At 35.9% G+C, this 24,527-nt stretch overlaps 1 protein-coding gene across 2 annotated transcripts in view; it reads right to left on the bottom strand.

The window, feature by feature from the left end:
* Positions 1 to 24,527, bottom strand: part of Myb (proto-oncogene like protein Myb) — a 209,577-nt gene that overhangs the window by 79,940 nt on the left and 105,110 nt on the right. For both annotated transcript variants that reach the window (XM_085943337.1, XM_085943339.1), the window contains exon 4: positions 20,794 to 20,862. In XM_085943337.1, coding sequence (XP_085799463.1) covers positions 20,794 to 20,862 — 69 coding nt within the window. The remainder of the gene's footprint in view (positions 1 to 20,793; positions 20,863 to 24,527) is intronic.

Genomic DNA, 24,527 nt, shown 5'->3' with positions numbered 1-24,527 from the left:
TTTCATTTGTCACGTTTTTAAATAAATTAGAGATGCAAGTCAGTGTTAAAAAAAAACAAGTTCTTTACCACTCTCACTATTATTAGATATACTTACATGACCATAAAACTACAGCAAGACTGCATCCTGCATCGTTGTTTTTTTCACGTTCGGTTCCAGATCGATTGGCACTGATGCAGAAAAATGTGGATCGAATGTTGAACCATACACTTCAAAATCTTCCACCGAGCTATTCTCGTGGAATGAAACACACCCGCGCACACTGATGAGAATAAGGTCTGAAGTAGGGGCGCGCCAAGCGGGAGTGTTAAGGTTGCGAACCACCCGAATGGCAGAATTCTGGGGGCGGCGAGAGTCCGCAAAACACATTTATAATGATATTAGATATTATTATTAACTAGTACTTAATTAAATTATTATTGTGATGAAAAAAACTCGTGGCAGGCGCACAATTTTCTTACTTGTAATAAAATAATGACAAATTGGCGCATTTTGACTAGCGCCCAGGCGGCAGTCACACTTGGCGCGTTCCTGGCCTGAACAAAAACTAGCCATAAGTGCGAGTGAGAAAGCATTCGGCATGCGTATAATCTCCGAAACACGCGTTAGAGTAAGTAAGATAGAAGACATATGAATAAATTTAATGAAGCTAGAAGTTAATCCGGTGAAAATTAGTTGGACTTATCTGCTACGAGTACGTGTTGTTGAATTACCTACATAGTTTTTTGGCGAAATATTAAGTTACTGGTCAAATATGGTTAGTTAATTTTGTAGAAAATATGGTTAACTGTGTTGTATTTAAATTTGGTAGCAGTACTGAGAAACAAGATGATGGTTTAACATTTAATAGGAACGTTAATAATAATAACAATGAAGTTCTACTGTGCGTCATACGTTAAAAAAACGGCTTCATATATCGAACAATAACAGTTCTCTTTAGTATTATTGCTCTATGGTCTCCACTGTTAATCTCGAGAATCGATATTTACACTGTACAAATACTCGAGTAGCCGACTTTGTAAACTGACTCGTCAGTCCTTGATGACGCATATGATTACGGAGAGGCGTTTCACGTGGCTAGGACATGTGTTCCAGATGGCACCCGATAGTACGACACTCCGTGTTCTTGTGGCACAACTGCACTGACTCCATTGCCGTGGCCAACCCACCCATGAATACTGCAGTTCTCACGGAGGGAAAAGACGTAACCCTATGAATTGAAATATGTATGTTATCGTCGATGGTATGGCTCCGAAAGGACCAATTTTCTGTTTCGGATCGAATTGCAGCAGTATGAAATACCGCATCTGTACGCACGTCTATAAGCACGTAATATAACGAGGTTAGCGAGTCAAAATCGTATTCGTTATATTGTAAAATTTTGACTGTTGAAACAACGGATGTTGACGACAACACAAATCGACGAAAACTGATTTATGTAGTGAAGTATTTAAGGAGAAAACTCTTTTATTTTCTTCTTCATCGGTAAGTGGAATACATATATGGACACGCCTCCGGGTGCCTCTACCCACTACCGATCTTCTGCGCACATCCAGGGAAAATTTAGGTATCTTGATGGTAATTAAGGTATAACGCAGCGATTTCCAAACTGGGAGGCGCGGAGCTTTGCAAAGGGAGGCGCGAAAAGTTTAACACATATGTAGCCACGGTACCGCTGCTGACCGCAACCAGAATTAAAAAGAAATCGAATGAAATTTCTCAAGAAATTTTGATTTCTCGTTAGGTACTTAAGTACCTACTTAAAAAAAAACCTTTGACTTTCATTCTGCAAAAAATGGTCGGAAGTTATGATCTACAGGAAATAATTTCGCAATAATTACGATTTCTCTAAATTCTGGAGAATTCTCGAGAAATCAAAAATAAAACAATATTTAATTCTCGAAAAATGAAAAATATCGAAAAATCACAAACAATATCTACTTGTATGTAACCATTTTTCAAAATAATTGTACATAATAATATGTATTATGTTTAGAGTCGGGAGAATATAACGTCATTTAATGTCTCCATTATTAAAATAAGGTTCAATTGACTACCTACCTATAAAAACTTTGTGTATCGCTAGTCTAAAATGGGTACCTCATTAAAAAAACTACCACCTCCTTTTTCTTGAGCATTTAGCAATACATACATTGTTATGGAGCTGTGTTTTATTTAATATATTCCTTGGTAATTTTCCGATTATGGGCTAATTATTTTATTACTGAGAGTTATCATGATCAGCTGAGATAAACCTACGCTGGATGAAAGCCTTCCTTCGCTACTCTCACATAGACATTAGAGGCTTGGTGAAGTCAGGTATTTTATTAAAAAAAATCCTATATGTACTACTCATACTCAAAATGAAAACTTTCAATCAAAATTAGTAATACTCGGATTACTCAGAGGACAATAATATCTTCGACAACAACCGGTCTCCATAATAAATGTCAATATTCTAGTCACTAGTGCTATCGTACCCTCGAAACAGGAAAAACAAAAATTTCAATTATGCAAATTGAAATTCAAAGTAAGTACCTATTAAATAAATACCATCTCAGTTATACTTGTAGCGAAAGTGAACACGTTCTGGTCTACACACCGGATAAGAATGACTAAATTCTGATCATTAAAGTTAGTAACTAGAAAATAATATATAATAATGAAAATGATATTACTTACTTAAATTATATTTTTTTAAACACTACAATAGGTCATGACTGGCATGAGGCACAGTGGTGCAGTAGGAGAAATGATCGCACAACACCCAGGTTTTAAGAAAATCACATAAATATATTGTGGCATACCTAACCGGGATCGAATCTGTAGCCCACGAGAGGCTAGTTCCTTACGCACTGGACCACGAGAGCCACCCACCTGACCCACCCATTAGGTACCTATGTTCCGCAGCCGCAATATGCTGGTGCAATATAAATGTGTGCTCTAGCATGGTCCAGACCAATTTACATAATATGTCCGCATACAAATTACATACCTACTTAATGGTTTTGCTGGTTCGCAAATGCACGTGCATAACCATTTATTTGAAACTCAACACACGTTAATACCTGCAAATATTGATATCAAATTAAATGTAGTTTCGACAGTCCAGAATGTAATAAATTTCGCGTTTTAAGTAAAACATCAAAGACCACGCGTAGCTACTTCCGATGAAACGGTAAAGGAAATCCTTCAAATATTATAACCACACTCGCTTGTTCGTCAGTATATTTCGGGATGTCTTCGTTATGTAGGATGTTCGGATTTTTGCGTAATGTAGAGTCAATTTCTAATTAGTCACAATGGTGCACAAGAAACGGTAAGGAAATTGTATTAAGAATAAATATTTATGTATATAATACCTATGCCGATTCGTTATTGAAAGTGTTAAAGCAGAAAATAACTCATTATGCTATCAAGTATTTGCCAAATATAGCTGCGAACTCCAACCGTGACAAAATAATATTATAAGGAGATAATAATATTATTATTAGGTAGAAGCAAGGTCGCTATTTCCACCACGAATGAATGGACGGCTTTGGGTGGACCACTTGAATACAAACGATTTATGTTCGGTGTACAGTGTGTTTACAATATTAGTACTATAAAAACATTTTTGCAATGGAAATATAGTACCTAGTCAAGATAGAACACATGCCTATGAGTATTGCTCTTTCGCGTTCTTTAGTCACGATCAGGGGTCAGGCGTTCAGAATAAATTGCTCGACCCGGGGCAATTGGTATTTTTGACCCCACAAAATTGTGCGTGTATAGGATCGTTCGGATAATTCTTTGAATATTCTTGAATCATGTTTAGTCCTTTTCAGTACCAAGGGCGTAGGTACACTTACATGCATGGTTAAAATCAAAACCATAACCAACATTCCCCAAATGAACGAGATGAACCTCGAACTTGCCAGCAGACCGGAAAGTGGAAATGCATCGTTCTTCGCACTGAAGAGTTTATTCAGGTCCAAGTTATTTTAGCTATTGTCAAAAATGATAAAATTCTGGGTATAGAACGTGACTGTGACACCTGGAGCCTAATGGAGAAACAGTAGAAGGAGTAGGTATTCGAACAAACGTCACGCATCCGTACGGATAACAGAACAGAATAATAAACAGAATTCCGATAGGCTATACACCAAACATACTACATTTTGACGCATGGTTTTGAATGTATAAGTGTCCTACGAAAATGAACCACACATTATAAACGTGCAATAGTGTGTTGCAACCTTTAAATACACCAATATTGAATGAGCGTCAGTGCATAAAACGAGAGCAGTTGTCAGGATGACGGACAAATGTATTTTTACACGTGTTTAAGTTTATCCCACATTCTTCCCCACTCGAGATCGGTTGCCTGTTTCTCCGCACCCGTTAGGTATTTAAGTTCCCATTATTCCCTGGTACGGATGCTAAGAACTGCGAACAATTTAAGCCCAGTATAGTAAACGTGGCGAGGGCGCGAAGATCTAGAGATCTCCATAAAGTTTATAAAGGAACCCCTGTAGGCACTAGGCCCCTGGGCTGCCCCCGGAGGATATGGGCGGATAACGACAAGATGGACGCAGAGAAGCTGAGCGTGAACGACTGGTGTGAGAGAGCTCAGGATAGAGTTTTGCGTTTATGGAAGACGGTTGTGCAGTCGGTCATGGACCTGAATGGTCTGTAGCGCCAACTGAAGTAAGTAAATCTTCTTGAATAATGCTTAATCCTTTTCAGTAGGGCGTAGATACCTACACTGACCCGCATGCTTAAAATAATTCAAAGCAATATGTAATTAGCACTAAGGTAGTATCCATTAATTGACTTTTTAAAAATAAAATAGAATTTGATATAAATGGTCTGTTATGTAGATACCCATTAATTGTTCTAACAAACTTGAAAATAGAGTTAAATTTTCAAATGAAGTTGAAATTTTGAATTGTTGAAATTGAAAATATTTTAAAATGAAGAAGTTCCTCGAATCTACACGTGGCCAAACAATGTATAGGTAAATCGTTTTACAGTGGCACCATGGGTACGGCAAATGCGTCTTGCAGTTGTAGTGGTATTGTTTGCTAGCATTGAAAAAGGCATTGTCGCAAGCAATTCAATACACGCGCGAATCGTCTATGGTGCCACTGTAGAATGATTTACCTATACAATTGGAGTGTCTGTCTGACGTTCTGTTTGTTCGATTAGAACTCAAAAATTACTGGAGAAATATTGATGAAACACGCAGATTCGCATTATCGGTTATATTCAGGCCAGGGAACGAAGATGCAACTTTTGATAGTAGTGCTAGTTATTACTTATTCTTCAAATGCAGTAAACTGCTATTGTTGTATAACTAGCACTACCTTACACAAACTCGCTATTCAGCGCCCCGGCCTGACGGTACTCGGTCTTGGCTTAAATATAACTACATCATTGGTTCTAATACTAGAATTTTATTCTCGATATCTAAAAATAAACATCACGAAGATAACGCACATGCAATACCTATGTGGCAAAGCAAGGATGAAGACACGGGCCTATAAAACGAACAATAATCATTAATAATACAAATCAGTCTATTTATTCATTATCTATATCTGTCTACCTTTTCTCTCTGTACTTAACGCAAACGTAGAACTCTCCTACACCCAGTATTAACGTATGCATCAGAATACTGTGCACAAGATATCTTTGAGAAGAGAGTTTTGAGAAGAATCTTTGGGCATGTTCAAGAAAGTGGCATTACACTTTATAGGAGCGAAAAGATCACGTGGCATATGAAAATGCAAAGACTGCGCTGGATCGACCACCTGAATAGAATGCCGGAGGATATACCAGCAATGCGGGCTATGTACGCAGCCCTCGAGCCAAGAGAAGACCTGGACGGTCGAAATTGAGAAGGCTGGGATTTAAGAATGCTCGAGCAAAGCAACTGGAGAGTGTCGGCACTGGATCGTCCAGGATGGAGGAAGTTTTTAAAGGAGACTAAGACCCGCCAAGGGTTGTAGTGCCATAAATAATGATGATGATTTTACGCGGACGATCGTAGAATATATTATATTTATAATACATGAAAATATGTTTTTTATAACGAAAATAAGTACATAAGTACCTCATAACAACGATTTTTTACATTTTGTACAATTTGTTTATGAATAACTTTTATTATGGTGATGCTCAGGTAATTTGTAAACACCATGTATACTCATGAATATTAAATATCTACATATTATTATAGTTATCTTTTAGCAAGGCGTATAATAAATATATTATTTATCTCAATCAGTATGTTATTTTTATTAAACATTGGCATTCTATTAGTCTGGAGGTAAATTTCCTAGTATTAAATAATTATAAAACGATGAGAAAAAAACCCTCTGAAATTAACTATTTATTAGACATGAATAATCAATTATATCATCAATATAATAGCACCTACATTTAAATTAATGATACATACTTGGGAAAATATTTTTTATATTATGTAAGTACAACTTTAATGACAATTTTACTAGGTAGTGACTAATACCCTTTCCGAAATAAGTCCCAAAAATCTCCGATACAACCTATGTGTGATTTTCCATAATGTAGGTACGATAAGAATTCGATGCGTGGTGAATTTCAATAATTATTATATTTATTAGGCTCCTTTCAAGCGATATAATAGACTACGGAAGCTACGTTTGTATTATAACCAGCGGCGGCTTCTCTAATACCATGCATGTGCGCTGCACTCCTTTTTCCTAAACATCACTCAATGTGCAACAATGCTATTTATAAGTCATTACTCGTTTATCGCAATTTAATCCAAGTAAATCGTATGAGCGCCCTAATATCGATCTTAGTTTGCCATTCATATTACATTGTGTAATAACAGTTCAACCCGATACGTGAAATTATATCGTGAATGATTTGGTTCCTGTAGAAGTCGAACATGTTTCGTAATTAATTACACATCAAAATTGTAATGTGTGTAGTAAATTAATAAAACAATGCCCATTCCGTTCTCAGCAATTATCTTAAATTTCATGAACGACTATTTCGTAGCATTTCTGTAGGTATATAAACACTACATCTGAGTATTTAGTATATCTATGATAGTCAATTCAAATTTAAATATTAGGGTTTATCATGGCGATATCTATACATTTTATAATAATTATTGATGGAATTGAAATTGAGATTGTTATTGAGAAAAATTGAGATGTGTTGAAATACGTGCCGTGTTGGAATTATAGTTTTATGGTGTTAATTGTCAATTCTTATTCAGACACATTTTTGACAGAAAATGAGCAGTGCGTAGTAGGCGGTGGAAACACCATTTTTTTTATTCCTTCATTCTTTGCTGCTACAAAAATGTCCTTCCCACGCAAAACTCAAAATACCTATGGTGCAATATCTTACCCTAACCTAACCTAAAATTAAAAAATATCGCTGTCTTTTAGATTTAGAATACGCCACGTTAAGCCTTGTGATTACCCTATTACCAAAAAGGTTACAAGTTGTACGTTAATTTCGGAAGGTTTTACGAATTCTCGTGGAGCCCCTGTCACACAGCTCAGTTGGTAATCACTGACTTAGAAGATTCCATCATTCTTCAAGACCGTGAGCTCTTCCTTTTCTTGTATTGAGATATATTATGGCGCATTGATTGGGAAGCTCTGCATCTTATATAGTTCCAGTATTAAACTTCCAATGTTATTTTATGCATAGGATAATAATTTATTGATATACCTATGTATTAACGTATTTTCCGATTATATTTTAGTGTCTATTTATTCAAAAGTTATACAAATGCTGATGATGAATGCGAGTAAATTAAATCTGTTTTTTTTCTCTATGAGCACGAAGAAGGATTTTACCATGCAATTTGGTTGGCGACTATAATGTACGACAAATTTTTTAACATTGTATTTTTCTCTTTTTTAAATCAAATTCGCGAGCGCGTCAGTTCTAAAAATAAAAGCGCCACGTCTGTAATATTTTTTTTCACTAGGCATGTTTAAGCTTTAAAACAATAAATTAGTTTTTGTTATTATTTATTATTAGTTACGCTTGCTAAATGAAACATTAAAAGCACACCATTTTTTGATGACTTAAATTTAAATTATGGACAAAAATTAATAATAATATCCCTATAATAAGGTTGGCGAACCTTTTTACTTACGCTTGCCAAAAAATCCCAAATACCTATTATTTTTTGACTGTGATATGCCGAGCAGTTTTCATAGGGGAAAAATAGTTATAACAATTCTATTTAAAAAGTTCAAAAATATAATTGAGCTCTTGAGTATTACTGTAATATTTAGTTTGGCTCTTTACGCACAAATTGACGCCAGAATTCCTTTGGTCAGATGAGGCAATCTCTCCCTAAAGTGGTCTCAAGCATTGCAAAATGATTGTAAATCGGTCATAATCAGAGATTCGCGATGCGGCTTCCTTCGACGCCTGTTGAGGTCAGTGCGGTAATATTATGTGCATAAAACCTAAGGACCGACCTATGCAATTTAAATTAAACGTAGTGCTTATTCTTGAAGAGTATCTGTCTGCTATTTTTATACAATGCGATCTGTCATTTCTGCACGAATTTCGTTGTTTCCGTCAGCGCATCGATTGGTAAATATTATTAAAAACCGAAGAAAATAAGCATGGCTATGTCGGCATTATTTTTTAATATTAAGGCTATACCTCAGCTGAGGCATGGTCTAAAAAGATCGTGACTAGGCGATGCACGGATTGCGGGTCGCGGGTGCAAATGACGCGAACCGAAAAAAATATAATTTGTCATAAAAATTCAACATGCGTCCTTTTTATGTTATGTTTATTATTATGTTCGTAATAATAATAGTATCTATATTCATTGACATGTTTTCTTTTTCAAGTACATGCGCAACGTTTTTAAGTCATCTTTACACGATTTAAGAATATATTCATCCGACTCCATCACAAAAGAAATTGACGTGCGAACAGGTTGACTATCTCTCTCCGTATGGCAACGCGCGTCAACGCAGACGAAAAATCGTCCCACATAGTGTTGAAAATTATTTGCCGTTTCACTTATGTACGCTCTTAAGTAAGTATATAATATATATTATTTGTTTGTAAAACTTTATTGCACTTATTTTTTTTAAATAATGTATAAGTACCTATTTATCTATTTTTTCCTCTCAAACACAAAACATTCGCGTGCCATGCAAAATCATCTTGCGTGCCACAGGTTCGCAATCACTGTCCTATAATATAACATAGCGGATAGAGTGTGGTCAGTGGGTCTGAATATAGATAATATGAGGGACGCAGTTTCTTTTGTGATTCGTCTACCTGAGACGATATTATACACGAAAGACATGCAAACCCTGGAAGCGGTCGTGGCTATCGTTTTTCGCATCCATAACTTGATGCATCAGGGGTGCCGCGGGGACGCCTCAGTTTTGTGTGGACAGTTTCTTTTGTATTATGTATACATGAGACGATACTGACGATAGTATACATACACGACAATAATTAGTGATACGAGTGATACAAGTGATCGTAACATTATTGTATAGGTACGCACTTTGACTTATGTTATGAGTTGTGTAGCAACTAGCAACATCCCCTTTTTATGACGGTGCCTATCTGGACACTCGTAAAAACCATTACGCTACCTACGCATTTGGTTGACGTTACCCCGAATTCACAGAATTAATTCGAAATTGTTTTAGTATTTAGTATCCGATTTTCAGCTGCCAGATAAAAACGCGCTTTCGATTATACTCCTCTCCCGTACACGCGCTGTATAATGAGATATATAATATGTATTTCATTTCGACGTTCTAAATATGTAGTCAGAAACTCTTCCCTGCACACGCGTTGTCCAAACACAATATTGTGTTTTCATTCCGACCATGTCCGATCCTAATAAGATCATATGGGCCTCCACAGAGGGGTCTAGGACGATTTGGCACCGGACAACTGGACGCCACGGAATTCGAAAATAAATATACGTTAGGTACTTATAGGTACTTTAAAAAAAATCAATATTATTATTTATATTTCAATGATTACATTATAATAATTTAATAGTTGGTGATAATGTAAATATGCAGACGTAAACAATGATTTAATCGTGCATATGTTTAAGTTCCAACGAAAAAAGAGTTTTTTATTTTATATAAAGCCTTAGGCATGGTAATTCTCAATCCGCGATAAAGAATACATTATGTTAAGAGTAAAATGAATTTAAACTACTAAGTAGTAGATAGAAACTGATTAAAATACCTCGTCTACACGTGTCTACGACAGTGCGGCGTCCAATTGTCCGGAGGCCAGTCGTCCCATTCCCCCACAGAGTGTAGGTTTGTATTAACAGATTTTATTATTACGAAAAATGGATGTCAGCCACTTGCTGAACCTATTAGGTCCATACTCTGATTCATACACAAATTGAAAAACAATATGTGTACTTGCCAGACCCAGGATTCGAACCTGGGACCCACGACGTCATAGGCCGAAGCTTAAGTCGCGCTGCCATCGTGGGTGTTAAAATATTGTATACCATCTGACCAATTTCTAATGGGTCAATAAATCAGTTCACCGTAATCAGTGTTCCTTCCCGTACTCGTCCGGACCAAAGGGGCGGTTTGTTAGTAGATATTGTTTGTTAGAATCATTCTTCTTCTTTTTCGTCAGGATGAGGATCGTGTCCCGGACTCAAAATAAGTACCGACCTGCTTAAAATACACTGTATGTAAATTCATTATCTATTTAATCTATTACATTACAATGTTCAAAATTCTGAAAACACACAATGACTTTCCGTTCGCGCCGCAGGCAAAATAGTGAATTATATATTGTATTATTCGTAGTATTTGAAATCATTGGGAATCACTGCAATAAATACTCGTCAAGGAAAATATAAATAAATATTTTTTATATAACTACTACCTACATACTACAACAATAATTATTGTTATCGCTATTAAAAAATATATGCGATGATTTTACCAATGTGTAAATTATTATACAACAAAATTAATGATTGTTGTAAATTGATGCAAACAAATAAAATTGTATTTACATATTATTATTATACGAATCTATCTATATGAAAATGCGTGGGAGTAAAATTCTTACGAGAGAAATGAAAAAAAAAAAACGAATCAATGACCGACTAAATACTGAATATTGGAAGTGAATGCATGAATGAAATTTTATATGAATGAAACTTAAAAAAAATGTATGACGTCTATTGCAGATAATAATAAGACGTCTAAATTTTATCATAAGATTAAGGTGACGCATCAGTGAAACGCCAAATAATTTTCAACTGTACGCGCGACGAAATTTTGGACTCGCTGCCATTCACTGAGAGAATGTTGACCCGGGAACACGTCACTTTGCTGCGTGATGGCGACGGGTCAATTAATTCTAAAATCGTGTAAAGATGACTAAAAACGTTACCCATTTACTTTAAAAAGAAAACATGTCAATGAATATATTATTATTGTTACTAATAGAACAATAAACAGAACATAATATGGACGTATGTTGGATTTATATGACAATTAATATTTCGTTTGACAGGCGTCATTTTCACCCGCCACCCGCAATCCGCGCATCGCCTAGCGACGATCTTTTTAGACCGTGCCTCAACTAATGCATGGCCTTAATAATAATAAGACGCTTGCGGTATTCAAATATGTAACACAAAAAATTTGGCTTATTGACACCAAAAAGATACGATAAGTGGTGGAGAGATAATGGGGCGATAGTGGTTAAGAATTCCAGAGTGTCTTCTTCCGCCAGATACAGCGGGAATTAGGGATTGCAATACCGGTATTTCAAAACCGGTATTCCAGTATTTATAAATACTGAAATACCGGGTTTAAAAATCCAAAATACCGGAATTTTCGGTATTCATTTTGAAGATGAATTATAAGTTATGTGCTGCTAAAATGCAAATATATTGAGTGAATCCAACAGACGTGAAAAAATAATAAAACAAATTTCATCAAATATATTTATATGAGTAGTTGTCGCAATGAATTATCATAATATGATTTCGAAATAGAAAACATCCGTGACAAAAATGTCCAATTATTATATAATTATCGATGACTGTACAAGCATTGAATTTAATAAGCTTTTCCTGCAACCGGACTTATTTCCACTTGATGAACTTTTGAGGGCTTTTGTTAAAATTATCAATATATTCAAATTATTTGTAAAATGTCACTAGTTCTACAATTATGATCAATACATATTTTTAATGTCAACATAATAAATGTCGGTATATAGGATTTTGCTATAAAATAATTCTTTAAAAAGATTTTAATAGCTATATTTTTATTGATAAGCACCTACTTCTGTTTTTTAATGTTTAAGAAATACCGGTATTCTATAAGAAATACCGAAAAACCGGTATTGACGTTTTAATTCGGTATTGTAATCCCTAAGCTGCTGGAATGGGTACATATCTAATAATCTGTTATATTTCGTTAGCTTCCGTAATGCAATTCAAAAAAGTGACTCGCACATATAAACACGGCGAGACTGCAACTCGTCAACTTTTTCTATGTAAGTAATTTGGTTGCTATTTACAAAACACGCAAAGTATAGGGCACTGACAATGTCGTGCCATTACCTGCTGCTAGTAGCGAAGACTCCATACTAGGCGATTATTTAAAGTGTACTTTAATAAGAAATATAAATTAAATAACCTAAAGACATTTCAAATGTAATACAATCAGAGCCACCAGTCTCCAAAATTATTGAATTTAGGATTCACATACACATAGCAATGGCGAGGGGTGGAGGTAGGCTGTCAAGATTCGAAATAAATAGTGCACAGTATACCTTGTCAGCCATACTTATCTGTTTTCATTGAACTAAGAATACAATTTGCAAAGTGTTGGCTAGTTTTTAAATTTCAAATAAACCCTGCTAAAACCAAACCATAATAGTTCAGTATGCTATGGGCGATCCAGCAAAAATAGTAAATACACACTTTTTCAATATTTATATATTTTCACTGGATTAAAATTACGTATTTGAGATAGTGTTAGTTAGTTTTATTAAATTCATTAAGCAATGCCAAAACCAAACCATAATCGATAAAAAATATTCTACTATCTATAAAATATCTAAAATTATATATGGTTTAATGGCATAATTTTAGATATTTTGTGGATAAACGAATATTTTCTGACTATTATCTACTATGGCTTGGATTAGGCTGGGCTTAATTGAATTTTAAAAACTAACAAAAACCATCTACACTTAGTGGTGTTCATGGCCCCCATATCCTGAAGCGGGTCCCCAGGCCAGGATCTTTGTCGGGCCCCCCTACCTGTTGTTAAGGTTAAAAGCAGTGTGACGCTCTACAGAAACTTTTCCAAATGGTGTTCCAGGTAAAATTAGTGGTATTTTTAGCGATTTTTTGTATTTTGCAAATTTGCGATGTGTGTTTATCTCATTTATAAGGTAGTCGCGCCACGCGGGGCCCCCTCAGAGCTCAGGCCCCCAGGCTAGAGCCCTGTCAGCCCCCCATGTGGGGGCCATGGTGGTGTTAGTTCAATAAAAACAAATACGCTCGACTGTCAAAGTTTAGTATGCACTATTTATGTCGGATCTTAACAGCATACCTTCACCCTTCGCTACCGACACATATAATATATACTGTATCCAAGCCTATCGAATCTTCTTCTAACACGTCATGCAAACAAAGACTAGTATAAGCCAAGTTTTTTTTATGTAGTTTGATGCTATGTTGACCTTGAGATCTCAGAACGATTAATGCTTCGAACGACAACGCCAAAGTACATATTTTTGCACATATTGTGTAATGCCTATGTTAGTTTGTCCACGATGGACAAAGACCGCGTAGCCTCCCGGATAAGAAGCCCAACTGACGTCGAATCTTAGCATGCTGAGACGAGTAGAATGAAAGATTGCAATAAATTGCTTATGTCGTATGAATATTAAATATTTTTGTTTGCAGTAATAGAAGACATATCAACTGACTAATGTAGGTATATGTTTGTCTCAGATATTCGACAATTGTCCACGATCCTAAAGTCAATTCTTGTAGATGTCGCATTTACAACCTGTCCCTGGGAATATCTACTACATTATGTCATCACTCAGCATTATTATCAGGAGCGCGATAACCCGGGGGGAGGGTCCTGGGTTCCACAACTCTCTCCACCTGTTCCCAATCCATAGTGGGCGCTTTCCAATTCGGTATTCCATGTTGGTACCACTGCTGCATGCATACAGTCGACAGTTTCGTTTACCTTGGTACCTTATTCTCGTAAATGAAACATAATGGACACCCCCCTAAGGAAAATTAACAAAAAAGTCTTTCCAATAAAAGTCCTACTGTTTTGCATAACTAAAAATCGTCTCTGTTCTGGCAGAACACACTAACTGGAGAATACTAGTTTTGAGTAATTTGACTTTGAAGTTGTTAAAATGTTTGAAATGGTCTATCATGTGAGTTTTAAAATAAAGACTATTTATTTAGAAGGTTTCCAGACGGTAAAGTTTGAAATAAGGAACATGTTGGTATAACTAACTCAATATGTCATTTTTTCGAATTAGTGCCTTCTGCCAGAACAGTGACGAAATACGCTTGACACTTGTAAATCCTAAGCCTCGGAACCTGGACACAAACTCTACTATTTTTTGAATTAAAGTTTTCTTTATTCAATGAATAATACGCAAGCTGGCCTGCGATTTCCTAACTATCGACTCGTGTGTCACCCGACGACATGATGTAATTGTGACGTCAGCCAATACACGCTCGAGGCAAGCCGCCCAACACACACTGCTCACCATAGATATTATTACGCTGAAACACCTATTTGTGTATGGGGACAATGAATAACGCCAGCATTTGACTAGCGTTATTTTCTCGAATGCTATTATCACTCCGGTAGTACGTCACAATGATGTCATATGACGTCATGTCGACCGGGCGACTGGGAATCGCAAGTTCTAACATAAGGCCCCTGTGATGTAAGAATGTAGGATTCTTTCGTAACATATTAGAAATTAATTAGAACTCACGCTGAGCGGAATTTCAATAACACCTCCGACGCATAGTTATAAGAGATGGATGCGGTTTCAAGTCCCGCTCAGCACTATTTTTTTTAATACCTATCCAATATGTAGGTATGTTTCTGAGGTGTTCCGAATTCGATATTCTATATTATATTTTGTACTAAGCATATTAGCATACACAAATAACTGGTAAATGCTATTTTTTCCTTCCTATAAAGATAATAATTATTATAGGTCAATTGATTAACACGAAAATACCATACACACACGTGCATTTATAAAACTGACACACACCGAAAGTATATCAAACACATAAACGAAAATGCGATAAGTATGTAGGTAAGAATATTGTTGATTCATACACAATATATTCTGCGTATGCATGGCATTGTACTAACTGAAGTAGTGTTAGTAAGTACATCGTCCGATTAAAGATATACCATGTTATCATTATCAAAGTTCACAATAATACTGTAAAAAGCTTGGCAACATCTGCATGGTATGGGGGCAGCTGCATTGCGCGCGTGCCCTTCGCGGCGGGATGCAGGGGTAGCAACATTTTGTTCGCGTACTGAAATTAATCCGCCTTTTAAACTGCTCGACATTAGGTTGGCATAGATGAGCTTGAAATTCTGTTTCTCGACATGTCTTTCGAGCTTAAGGTAAAACAAATATCAAGTTAAGTAGGCCAATCAGTAAATTTAGATAAAGTTATTTTACCACGTTTTTCTTAGCTCGTATTCTTGTTTGTCCAGTGGTTGTTTATTCAGTACAAATCTTGCAATCGATTTTTAACTAACTTCCCGACTAGCTAGACATTTGAAACTTTTAGAATATATCAGAACACGATGCCAATGCATTCTTTTAATACTTTTAGCCATCTTTAAGTAGAATTGAATTCATTTTCAGTTAATTCGGTTTTGTATAAAAAGTTATTTCGGAAGAAATCCGTAATCCAATCCACTATTATTGGTTGCTAAGGAGGTGGTCCTAGCAAATAAATTATTAATATATACGTGCGTTACTATGGAAATCAAAATGACATTTCAGTATTCTATATTTATTGTTGCAAAATAGCAAACAAATTATTTGTTGACAATTGCCTTATTTGTCCTAAATTATTAATACATAGAATTGTCAAGTTTATATGATTCAACAGAAAATTTAAAAACGTGGTAAGTATATAAAAGTTCTTTTTATCTTGTAATTATTTATAACTATTTCATTAAATATAGACATCAGTACAATACCAACACAATATGTTAAATGATTATTTGGTTTTGAGATAAGGAAAAGTCACAATTAGTTTAGTAACGTCCCTAGGCAAAGTGCCGCCCTTAAACAGAATTGACAATGACTACCTCTTTCATTTTTAATTTCAATTTGTAAATTTGTTAGGTTACCTATTTAGCGATCATATTATTATTTATTCTCGGTTATATTAAACTACACAAAACATCTTTAAATTCACAAACACGCCATCTACTGAGAATTAGAACATTTTCATGAATCCTACTCTAAAAAATCGGTGATTTTAAGTATGTTTAAGCAACCAATTTTGCATTTGCGACTATCCGCCAATGCATTATATCAGGGGGGGGGCAAACTTTTTGGATGGAGGGCCAAATTCAAGAATTCAAAATGAGCGGCGGGCCGGCCGCAAGTAAAATATCATTTTTAGTTATACACTATTTATTATCACGAAAAATAAACATTACAAAAAATTAATGAGAAGAATGAAACTGTTTTAATGTTGTTGTGAAAATGTTGTAATGAAATTAATGAGAAGAAATTTTTTTTTTTTTAAATTCAGGTGTTAATTTTGTAGTTGATATTCTCAAAACTGCTTGTAAATGGGCATCGGAGATATTTGACCGTCAAGGATTTTTATTGAGGTCCATGATCGAAAATGTTTGTTCACATATATAGGTTGATCCAAAAATAACGAACATTTTTCTTGCATAATCTTTAAGTTGGTCGAATTTGTCTGAATTAAGGGCATTATAAAAATTGGAGATTTCTTCACGATGATGCAATTCTCTTAAATCAGTGTCACACTGCAGATCAATAATCGCAAGTTGTAGCTCACCAAAAAATCTTTGTGAAAAATTGTCATTCAGAGCTTTAATAATTTTACCATATTCTTCAAATTTATATTCTGGTATATTCAGCAACTTCAAAGTTGGAAAGTGGTCCACGTTGTTATTCGATATTTGTCGAAGGAATAACTTGAGTTTTAATTGAAACCCATTCAAACTTTTTACCATATCATGGGCATATATTTTGTTTCCTTCCAACGCGGAGTTAAAAGTATTTAAATGTGTCACGATGTTCAACGTAGAAAATAGTGGTTACATAGTGTAGACGAGATGCAAGGAAGACGTACTGAGATAATACATTTACAAAACAACAAATTCTTCAAATTTTAATCTATTGTCAATATTTTTTAAAAAATATATAAAAAAGTTATTCGTAATCAGAAGTACAATTAATGATGGCGGGCCGCAAAAAAATACCCGGCGGGCCACATGCGGCCCGCGGGCCGCAGTTTACCCACCCCTGCATTATATTGTATTACTGTCCTACAAACTTATCTAAAGAACGGTCAAAAATGGAACTACGAACTACCACATGGACGCCATTTTGAAAACCTTATTCGAATGTCAATTCTGTCCAGTTGCGAGTTTTGATTGCGTAGTTTTCGACAGTGGGTCCCCCATCTACCCTTTAGGTAAGTTTACATGTCGATAGGTACAATGCAACAATAGTTAGTTATGTTGTCAGAATTTTTTATGTTTTGATCATTTTTAAAAACTAAAATGTTGATACTTCCTAATGAAGTGATCGCATGGTCTGCATCATGGAAAACCGACACTATTCTCGTAACAATTGTGTTCGTTGCTTTATTCAACGCCTTTATAATGTGCCGCCGCTGATCAATGCATGATCTGCTTACTCCACGGGCCGTCACTGTATACTGGATAGCAAGGTAGTAGGCAGGTATGTACCTGTATCATTAAAGAGATTTCTTTGTAAAAAGATTGACAACGTAAATTTAACCGAGTTATAAAATATCTACGTTACCCGGCGGCGTTTTTTTTTGATGCAGTGATGCAATATCAGAAAAATTAAAAGGGAGCCTCGAAACAGCTCAACCCAAACACAAAGTTATTACATCCCACTAGGAGAGCGTGTTGAATAGCATCCACTTACTTCAATTCAGTAACCAATAGGTACACAGCAGTATGTTTTCTATATTTTTTTACATACCATCTGAAAAAGTGGGCGATAGATTTTATATATATGTTTTTTCATTTCAGTTCCTGCGTCGGCAACAAACACATGGTATTTTTATCAGAGAAATGATCTAATGGTTTGGGCGAATGATTGAAAATCATTCCTCGTCAAAATGTTCACTAATATAAGCTCTGTGGAGACTAGAAGCCCATATGCGCAGGTTATGAGTGAACTTGGAAATTTACTTTCTTATAAGTACTTTATTTTACAAATTTGACTGTATACTATGTACTGCCGTATTATTATCAGCGGCGGCTCCTCTAATACCATGCAAGTGCTACGCACTGCCTGCATTTTTGAAGACATCGCTCAACTTTTCATTGTTATTCATACGTGTATCACTCACTTCGCGAAGTAGAACATGTAGCAGTATTATGAACAATACTCCGTTCATGAGCGCAAAGCGATTCCGTCGCCATGGCCGGCCCTCCCACACCCTGCAGCGGTGCCACAAAAACGACCTACGTGCTGCAGGTCAGACATGGCGGGAGGCGCAAGAGTTGGCGATGGACCGAGGGAAGTGGCGCGAAGTTGTGCTTGCCCTATGCCCCGATGCTGGGTCATGACAGGGTGAAAGAAGAAGATCTTCTCTTTATAGAAGGTAAACCATTGCGCACTACCAGAAAATGCTATTTTGAAGACCACCGGCCGCCACTGATTATTATGTATACATATTGAAGCAATACGTTAGTCCCGCTTGGTTCCAAGTGGCAAGTAGCTACGATGGACCATAGCGGATATGAGATAAGCAACGAAGCTTATACTTTAATATTAAAAAAAAATGTTTTCGATACCTGTCAAAATGATCCGAAAGCGAAATGCTATCGCAAGCTGTCCTCAATTGCATCCCTTGTGCAAGGGGGATTAAAGGTTATTTTACCCGGGATACAACTATCCGACGGAAGAATGAAAAAAAACTGGAAAAAGTTCCTTGGCAACGAATAAATAGAGCATTCTATCGCGTGACAGAAAGCATTAAAAGCCCATAATACGGTAACAAAAGTAACTAAGTAAAGTATGTACCTAAATAATTAAACAATGACTCTACATAGTTGTAAATTTGTTATAATGAGGATTATTAAAAACAAAAAAAAAGACAATTAATTGAGGCGGAAATCGTATAGGACTTCAGCTACTGTCCAGTTAATGGAAGACGTTACTTGCCACTCTCGCTAATAAGAAAGTACAATACTACGTCAATTGCGATGAAATTATTTGGTGACGCAACAATATTATGTACCTAATATTATAAAATTATATAATTTAATATAGGCACTACAAAACATAACTATAAAGCAATGGTCTCTATGTATTTCGAATAAAGGGCCTATCTTGCTATAAATAAGGCAATATTGATATAAGTAATATTATATTACGGAGATATTATCTCCGGTAAGGTTACAATCATATATGTACCATAATATTACAAATAATATGTACCATACTGTGGGGTGACTTTGGCCCTGGAGAAAATTATTGGTCCAAAATCGGATACACATTGAAAGAGTGATAGCTGTGTCTTTTTATTTAAAATGTGTGGTTTTAAGAATATTCCAATAGATTTAACTACCGATGAAGTGGGCGCAGTGGGTGAAGTGAATCAAGTAAATAGAGTGGATGAAGTGTACATCAATTTTACTAATTGTCCCGTTAAAACATGACTAATGGTGAAAATAGACTCAATGACGATCGGGCATATATATGCCAAAAAACCCGTTTCTTATGTTGGCGTCCTGTGTCACAGAGTGTAAATACGATGTCATAGGCTGTCATATATATGTCAAACGATCTATGACAGCCTTCGATGTCATAGTTTTTCGGCTAAGTGTCGATAATTTTGTGTGACACACGTTCCTTGTCTGTGACGTCTATGCCAAACGTGTTGTCATATATTATTGTTTATGGGTCATAGATCGCGCGGGAAGTGTTTTTTCTGTCTTTTATTTCGAACGTCATCTAGACACAGGTACACGGTACCTAATAATTGTTGTATAAACAGTAATGAAATGGATAAAACTGATAAATGAGTCGGATCTTAAAAGCGTACCTCCACCCTTCGTCACTGGCCCATAGATGCTGTGGATGCGGCGCATGCCTTGTTCCAAAATATTCGTTATATGATAGTATAAGACAAGTTTAGTATCCACAACCGGGACTAAATTGAAAAGACTATTCAGTTCAAATGAGAATGAATAGACTTTGTGAATACGGCGTAAGCGTAAACCGAAATGTGTGACGGATCGGTTAACAATAGCGCGCAGAGAACGTTCGGATGGGTGCCATCAGCAAAATAGGGTGTTAGTACGTATGGTAAGTATCTGAATTTTCCCCTTTCTTATCGTTATGGTAAAACAATAATCCAAATATGCATGCTATATTGCTGGAAAACATTTTGACAATATAGGCTATAATATTGCAGAGACTGAGCGATTCAATGCTCAATCGCGAAGTATAAAAAGATCTTACCTTGTGCGTGGCACCGGCACATCTTCAGGAAATAGGACTATTTTCTTCGGCACTTCAATCTCCACAAACCTGAAAAAATGTCAAACATTCATTAAAAAAAAGTTTTAATTTAATAAAAACAATTGAATCGATTCTATACATATTCACATACATGTTTGTACAATATATTTTTTGATATCAGATCTATTAAATTAGAAATTCAATGAAGGGGGGGCGGATCAGATAAAAGAAATGGCATACAAAGAGCGTGGTGAGGTGAGTCGAAGTTAAGATGACCAGGCCATATCACAGATTATCGCTGGTCAGATCTTCTCATCATGCTGGATACCTATTCAAAAGTGACACGCCTAAACTATTAACTAACTGACTATAGCGTGTAAAATATCCAACTAATGTGTGCTAACATAATTTGCATATAAAATTGTAAAATATTGGGTTACATGTAAATTGTAGGTAAAAAAATTCACTGTGGCACAGTTCGGCGTGAGCTTTCTTATCGGAGAGAGATGACCGTATACTATAGGGTCTCCAATTTTATTAGATTCAATATGAACATTAATTCAATTTCCATAGTTGATTTTGGCAAAATTCATGAATTCAAGAATGAAAACCTAACCTAACCTAACAAATAATTCAGTATATCGGCTATTTTCAAAATTTGTTTGCCACTGGCTTCCTGTAAAGTAAACCGACAAAAACCATGCTTTATTTAGACATGAATTTTATGTAAGTACTATACGACCCAAAAAGCTTGGACGGATTTTAATAGATATAGGTACGGCCATATATTTCCGATACAACATTTCACGATTAAGTGTGATACGGCGAACTGCATACGTACAAGTTTCCGGACGCGAAAACATTGACACTAATATAAAAGAAATATAAAAAACGAGACAAGTCCACGTTGGGTATAGAGTATAGACTATAGACTAAAAAAGAAATCATATTTTACCGTAATAAATATGTAGTAAAAGAGAGATCCGGAAATATAGAGTACCTACAACGCTTCGGATGTTGATATATTCCATCTACGTGAGGATGAGTATAGGTGGACGTTATTTTATAAATTCTTAAAATAGGGTCTGCTTAACTCATCTGGTGTACTTCCTTGTACCTATATAATGTTTTGTATTTACACATTTATACTGTATAATCTACCTCTTTTATTATGTACCTAATATTGTTTTAATAATATTTCGTTGTTTCTAAATGTCATGTTGTGAACGTCTTAAACTTATAATTTGTAATGTCCACAATATGTAAAATAAATGAATTGAATTGAATGTTACATTCTGTACTTAACGCGTCAGGACAAAAACGAAACTAAAAGGATCAAGCAATGGTATGCGAATGTTATATACCTAGTTTGCTAAAAAGCTTAAATGAAATTGGGAAGGATAGGTACATAACTCGAAGAAAACACAATGGTAGGTCAAATACAGATATCTAGTGTTCACATAGAGATAGGAATCGTTTGACAAGTATACGTATAGGCCACTGGATCGAAGCCCTCGTAGTCCAGCGGAGAAGGCGCTGGCTTTTCGTCTGAAGGCTCTGGGTTTGACTCGGTGAGGTCATATATTATTTATGTGATTTTATCAAAGCCTGGGTGTTTCGCTTCTATTGAATTCAAATTTATTTATTTACATACAGTGAACTTTAATAATAACACTTTCAAGACGCTCACAACTGACATGAAAAACAAAGAAATAGTATTAAAACAGTATTAAAGAAATATAAGCAATATTAAGAAAAATGTAAATACATACAAAACTTATGAAAAAGGTAGATGAAAATACGTCTAATGAGCTAAATCTGCTAAGCTAAATCAGTATTTGCCTGCCCAATTGGCATTACCAATGGCATGTTGGTTCTGCACTTTGGGAGGACAAACAACAGATGTTTCCGATTTCGAATATAGTTATCAGGGACACACAGGTCAACATTACCATAAATGGCAGAATTCGCATTTCCACCCCGACTAATTATACTACTGTTATTTGACCTCATGGCCTGTTAAAAAGAATATATTATAAGTATGTATTTAAATATGTATAAAAAAAACAACGTGGTAACGCAATACAGAGTACTGAGAGGAATGGAATCAGCTTCGAGAAACTTCATCCAGCAGTGGATTGATCCAGGCTGACGATGATGATGATGCATTTTAAACATGGTCGAGTCGAAGTATAATGATAATATTCCTATATGGTGGGTAGTTGGGTACTCGCACATGTGTATATTACATATTTAGGTACGGTATAAAAATAATCGTAACTAACACATCCCCCACGATGTCCCTCATCTGCTGACGGGTGTTTCAAGCCGAAAGGTGCAACACTCCACGAGGGTCGAGGAGGGAACGAAATCGTGAGGGTGACCATTGATTCATTATTATGATATAGTGATGAGTATACAAGTTAATAATATATACTCTTTTTTTATATTTACCGATAACCATAAGTTAGGCGGGGTCGATCCACTAATGGATGAATCGATTAATGCCTCCCCTGACTTCGTTCATCGATCCAAGAGTGTCCCTGTCATCTTTTAGGCGCCAGGCACATACAATCGGGCGTGCGGGGCGCTCGCGCATATTCAATGTGAATCATCGAAAATACAATGTGATCAAATATGGCAAAGCACACTGGTTTTGACGAAGCGCTGTGCCCGGTCGCCCCATGATTCACGCGTTGTTTGGCTTTTCAGCGGGACGAATTAATGAAAATACTACGTTGTTAAATATGTCAAAGCCCATTGAACACGGCAAGCAAAAGGGGCGCGCGCTTTTTTATTTTATCCGCTTCTGGGCGCATTGTCGATAGACGGGCGCCTCCATTATTTTAATAACAAAGAAGTTATTGTTTAGTTGCTAGGTATGCGATATATTGCTAGTAGAATTATGTCATCGTGAATATGAATTACAAGCCGCCGAGAAATAAAATAATAATTTTATTGCTTTGTTATGAGAGGCGCTGAAAATAACAATTATTTTGTGCTTCTCGTGCCTCTTATTACGTAGGTAAAGGGTAATGCGCGGGTGGGAGGAGTGTCATTTCGGTTGTATTTAGTCGGGCCTACTTCGCAGTGATCGCCCCGATCCGACGCTTTTGGTGGGCTTTATGCCTTAGTGCCAATTAGATACCTGATACCTCTCTCGACATGTGCGGCCCATCACCTCGATGACTGCTTTGCTGAAGGACAGTACCCACATCAGGTGTACCAATTTTTAACGACTGCAACTTTTTATATCACGTCAACTTTACTAAATTACTTAAATTAAAAAAAAATAAACTGACATACAATCGTAAAAGAACGAAAACTGAAAAAATATAAACTCAATAGTAAATAGTCAGAAATGTAGCAGTGCCGCCTGTCAACATTATTCTCGATGCAGTCACTATTATTACAATATTCAAAGGTAGCTAAAGAATATGCGCCCATTTAAATATACAAATACTTATAGATTGGTAGGTATCTATTTCGATTTAGCCTGTGTATGTTACGTGAGTAAGCGTGTAAGCGAAATGCATAATATTACACGTGACTAAGTGATTAACTGCAGGATGCAGCGTAAGTGATGCCCGATTCGATCGTGCAATAAACACGCATACTCATGAAAATTTACGTGTGTCAGAGAGAGACAATTTATGCGTTAGGTACATATATACATGCAGATAGATAACTGAAGACAAATATATAAAGTAATGTAATTATCTGAAGAAATTAAG

The sequence above is a fragment of the Rhyacophila brunnea genome, unplaced genomic scaffold (assembly GCF_057557595.1).
Source record: "Rhyacophila brunnea isolate RB1 unplaced genomic scaffold, BYU_Rbru_1.0 scaffold_15, whole genome shotgun sequence".
Lineage (NCBI taxonomy): Eukaryota > Metazoa > Arthropoda > Insecta > Trichoptera > Rhyacophilidae > Rhyacophila > Rhyacophila brunnea.
This window is presented reverse-complemented; position numbering and strand designations above follow the sequence as displayed.